Below are 4901 nucleotides of genomic sequence, written 5' to 3'. Positions count from 1 at the left end.
TTCTCACCGAGTGACTGACCTGTGATACCAGCTCACAGATGAAGGATCAGAACATCACTCCCCGCCTCGCCCCCAGACCCTCTGGAGGAAATGGCGCCCATCAGCTTGGGCAGCCGTGAGCGGGGGTCCAGCCGGTGCCAGGCTCACCCCACACTCCTCCCGGCGCGGGCCCGTGTCTGGGCCTCTCCCTTCGGGACCCTCGGTGCACGCTTGCCCCTCGCGCCCCTTCCCCAGCCCGCCTGCTCCGGCCTGGCGCGTTTCCCAGCTCGCCGCCCACCCTCGGGCTCCTCCAGGCTCCGTCTCGACGTCGGGTGGTGCCACAGGTCCGCGGGTGCTGGGCTCGCAGGTTCTGGGGGTGGGGGGGCAGAGGCGCGTGCCCAGTGGGCTGGCCGAGTCTAGATCCTGGCAGCCGGAGGACGCGGGAAGGGGGCAGGCAGCGCTCCGGGAGGAAGCAGAGCCCAGCACAGGGAGACGTGTCGGAGCAGAACAGCCACCACGGCTGGACAGAAGCAGGGCTCACGTTGGGCAGACTTGAGTCTGGGCAGCAGCTGGCCGGATTGGGGGTGCGGCTCCCCTGGCCATCCAGAGTGCCAGCAGGTTTGAGCTGAGGCTCAGGACCTCACGTGTGGAACAGAGGTGCCCGGGACAGCCGTGCAGGGAGACTCCAAAGGGTTGTGAGCACACAAGGGGCTGGTGGTCCAGACAGTGGAGTGCTGTGGGGGGGACTGGAGGGGCGGGAGGCAGGAGACACGCAAGCCTGTTCTCACCTGGGCAAGAGCGTTTTCTAAAGAAGCTGGGTGAGGCCAGGAGGAGGCTGGGGTGGGGAGAGACCGCCGAAATGTCAAACCAGGCCTCCCAGGGCAGTCAGGGCACCGGCCTTAGTGTGAGGATTACCTGCCTAAGTGCCCTGCGGAGAGGAAAGAGGGGTTGGCTGGGTGCTGGGAGGAGAGAGGGAGGGCTGGGGTGGAGCTTAGGGGGTCTTTGGGAGGGCAGGAGCCCTCTCGGAGGCAGTGGGTGGGAGAGGAGGGCGAGCCCTCCCTTGGAAGACTAGGCCTGGGGTGGGGAAGGGGAGGCATCCCGCCAAGACACAGGAAGTGGGCCGAGCCCATCAGCCCTGGTGTGGGCAGGGGGAGAGAGGCACGCCTAATGGGGCCTCTTTCTCAGGCGATGACTGTGGAGGGGACAGCCCTGGGATTGGGCCATTGATGCTGCCTAGGAGGACTTGGGCCAGTCGGGTGTGGACACCTGGCCTCCCAGGTGCCTGGTGGAGAAACCGAGATCAGAGGCTGTGAGTTCTGGGCAGGGCCAGAGAGGAGCTGGCAGCGACGGGGCTGAAGAGGGACCGCTTTGGGGTCCAGGGCCAGGCGGTGGAGGAAGGGCAGGGGGGAGTGGGTGGGAGGAGGCCGAGCATGGGCGGGGCGGCAGGGTGGCCAGGGGTCGAGCCGCCTCGGCTCTCAGCTCCCAGCGCGGTCTGGCCCTCGCAGGAGCCCTGCTGCCAAGGCCGAGGGGCAGAGCAAAACCCTGGAACTGTCAGGTCAGGGGGAGCTTTCATTTTGTAGTGCTTAAAATTTTCAGCTAAGTTATCCCTATTTTATTCCTATAAAATATGCTTGTGGGAAATAACGTGGGCTGATCTAAGTTTAAGTGCTGTAGATCTGTGTGGCCACTGTTTTGGAGCATATTTAGAAAATAAGAAAAATTGTCACTGTGTAATTCTTTTCAACTATGTGCATGCCCCAGGCTTGTCCACGGTAAGTCCTATGATCCTGTATACTTTTAAAAGAAGTACTATAATTTAAGGTCTGCATTTATATGTGTTTAAAGGCACTATTCACTGTAATAAAGTTTGCTTTCTTTTGTAGGTAAAAGGGATGAATGCTTGATTTGTAAAGTTGCTTGTCGTACAGTTCTACTTTCAAAACATGTAAGTTGAAGTCTATAGTATGTTAATATTAACCAGTGATTCTTTTTAAGTATCGTTCAATTTTTACTCAGTTGTGGTGTCTACAACTTCTGTTGATTTGCTTGGTGTGCTAGGAGATCGTGCAGACTTTCTGTATAAAGTCCACTAGTGGTTCTGAATACCTCATACGGCTGTCTCCTCACCAGAGCCTGAGCGCTGCTGGGGGGCGCCGGCTCCTGCAGCTCCTCACGGTGGTGGGGTTGGTCTCCCTGGGGTCCATTCTAGTTAAGAGGGTTGAGGGAGTAAAGTTGATCCCTTCAAGTTTAGGTTCCAAGATGTGTATTTGATCTAATGTTTAATCTGTAAAAGTTCTTTTTCTGATTACAAACATAAAATTACCTCAAACCTCAAACCTAACAGAAAACCATAACAGAACGCGAAAGTCTCCAACTCCTGCTTCCCAAGAACAACAGCCAGGAGTGTGGGCCCTGCTCTGGGTGTCGGTGGGATTCTAACAAAGTGGTGTTTCCCAGTTGATGTTCCAAAGTGTATACACCCACATTCTCTGAAAATGACTTCCTGGCGTGATAGGAAAAAACCTTTCATTTTTTTCAGTTTTTTACTATTTCAGTCTTAAAATGAACATTTTTTTTTTTTTGCCACAGTTCTGCATACTTGTAAGAATATTTCTGGAACATAAATTCCTAGAAGTGGGGGAAAGTGAGGCCTGATGGGGTGGGAGGGTGTCTCCCTAACCATCACAAACAAAAAAGAGAGAGAGACACAGGGGCATTGAGAACCCAAGTCTGACTGATTCCAAAGCCAGCCAGGGCTCTTAGCCACCACACTGCCTTCAAAATAGAGGGCATTACTTCGCTAAACCTCCTCCACTGAGTGCTTCTCAAATGTGTTTGCAACAGAACCCTTTTTCAAGCAACACATATTAATATCCCACGGTCCACACTTGGAGGAACTGTTCTCCCGTATAAACTTCTAGGGAGTAACCAGTGTGTCTTAGCTTGAGCCCAGCTCTGGAGTCCAGCAGACCCAGAGCAGATTCTCGTCCTAGCTGTGGGCTCCTGGAAAAGTCTCTTTCCCGTCTACTCTGGGGCCCTCATTGCATTGTTGAAAAGATTAAATGAAATGACACTCAGACTTTTTCTATTAATATTTCCTCCTCTGTGCATGGGGCGTGCAGTCGCCCCTTCTGTGCCACTGGGGGTCCCCATCCGTTCCCCTCAGGGAAGCCCTGGGCTGTGGCAGGTCAGCACTGACGCCCTCGCCTGTCCCAAGGCCTGGGAAGGTCTCCTTGTGGGGCCTGGTCCTCTGTGGGCGTCAGTCCGGTCTCCATCACTGGGGTCCCTGCCTGCTGTGTGTAGGGCTCACCGGGGCCCGTGGAGATGGGGGCAGCCTTCTGTCTTGTTTCCTTTGAAGTACGGGGCTCGGGGTGTTGGGTGTTGTCCAGGGTCTCGGGTGGAGATCCGAGTCGGGGGCTCGCGTGTACTCGAGTGCCTGCAGCAAGTCCCCTGGCCCGCCGGCACCCTTCCCAGCCCCTGCTCTGAGCGGAGTCTGGGGCCGCTTCCCCTGTAGCTGCCCCCACCCGCAAAGCAGCTGCCCGCCTCTCCAATGAAGTGGCCGCCCCCTCCCCACCACAAGGTCCTCCAGCAGCTCCTGGGGCCCTGGCCCTTCGGGTGTTTCCTGGCTTCTGCAGGCCTCTCTCCCCGGGTGCAGCATGACTGTCACTCCAGTGGGGATGGGCCCGTGTGTGTCCTTGTCCGTGCACCTGTGTCTCTGGTGCTGGCGTGGGGGAGAGGACAGGCAGGCGTGCCTGCAGGGGGTGTGCCAGTGGGCAGGTGCCAGTTCATGCACCCTCTTGTCACATTTACGCCAAAGTAGCTCAACACATACTTGTGAGAGTTAGAGATTGTGCCGGTTGCTCTTCCTGCTTCTGATTCCACCGTTTGCTTTGTACCCGGCTGCCCCAACCCCAGCCGCCCGAAACTCCTCAGCACCACCCTTGGTCAGCAGCCCTTGGTCCCCTAGGAGGTGGCGCTGCCCCTCGCCCGCACCATGGCGTCCTCGGGGCCCCGGAAGCTGCTGAGATGGTGTCCTGGCTGGTCTCGGCCCTAAGGCACATGGCCCTCTGGACCCTGGAGGCAGTGTCGGCAGAAGCAGCCCTTTCTCTTTCAGACGGACCCCAACATCCAGGCGCTCTTCATGGGCGTGGACAGCCTGTGCATGAAGTACGCCAAGGAGACCTCCCAGGTAAGTCCCCAGGCCCTGGAGGTGGGGTGGGAGCCCAGTCTGCGCCCGCCCCCACTGTGGGAAGGCTGGGCACCGCTCCCGTGTCTCAGGGCGTGAGACACAGCGGCTGCTTGGTCAGGACGCCCATGCTGCCTAGGGGATTGAGGGCTGGGCCTCAGCTCTGGGTCTGGAAAGTGGGCTGGGGGCGTCCAGACACTGGGCAAGGGGGCTGCCTCTTCACGCTGTGTCTCCTGACACCCTCCCTGACCCCTCGTCGTGCCCGCGCATCCTGTCCTGACCCCTCGTCGTGCCCGCGTGTCCTCTCCTGACCCCTCCTCGTGCCCGCGCGTCCTCTCCTGACCACTCATGCCCGCGTGTCCATTCCTGACCCCTCCTCGTGCCCGCGCATCCTCTCCTGACCACTCATGCCCACGTGTCCATTCCTGACCCCTCCTCGTGCCCGCACGTCCTCTCCTGACCCCTCCTCTTGCCCACACGTCCTCCTCTGACCCCTCCTTGTGCCTGCGCGTCCTCTCCTGACTTCTCGTGCCTGCGCGTCCTCTCCTGACCCCTCGTGCCCACGCGTCCTCTCCTGACCCCTCGTGCCCGCGTGCCCTCTCCTGACCCCTCCTCTTGCCCGCATGTCCTCCTCTGACCCCGCCTTGTGCCTGCGTGTCTTCTTCTCCTGACTTCTCGTGCCTGCACGTCCTCTCCTGACCCCTCGTGCCCGCGTGCCCTCTCCTGACCCCTCCTC

General features: G+C 58.8%; 1 protein-coding gene across 4 annotated transcripts in view; it reads left to right on the top strand.

Moving 5' to 3' along the window:
• The first annotated feature begins 457 nt into the window (after positions 1-457).
• Positions 458-4901, top strand: part of RNF212 (ring finger protein 212) — a 23934-nt gene continuing 19490 nt past the window's right edge. For 3 of the 4 annotated variants that reach the window (XM_010854112.1, XM_010854098.1, XM_010854121.1), the window contains exons 1-4: positions 1328-1534; positions 1741-1751; positions 1863-1924; positions 4094-4168. In XM_010854112.1, the coding sequence (XP_010852414.1) occupies positions 1410-1534; positions 1741-1751; positions 1863-1924; positions 4094-4168 (273 nt within the window). In that variant the 5' untranslated portion in view covers positions 1328-1409. Of the gene's footprint in view, positions 675-1164; positions 1289-1327; positions 1535-1740; positions 1752-1862; positions 1925-4093; positions 4169-4901 lie in introns of those variants that run through there. The other variant, XM_010854107.1, reaches the window with a different exon arrangement.

Source organism: Bison bison, unplaced genomic scaffold (genome assembly GCF_000754665.1).
Source record: "Bison bison bison isolate TAMUID 2011002044 unplaced genomic scaffold, Bison_UMD1.0 scf7180017853231, whole genome shotgun sequence".
NCBI lineage: Eukaryota > Metazoa > Chordata > Mammalia > Artiodactyla > Bovidae > Bison > Bison bison.
Note: the sequence above shows the minus strand (reverse complement) of the source record. Positions and strands in the feature narration are given on the sequence as shown.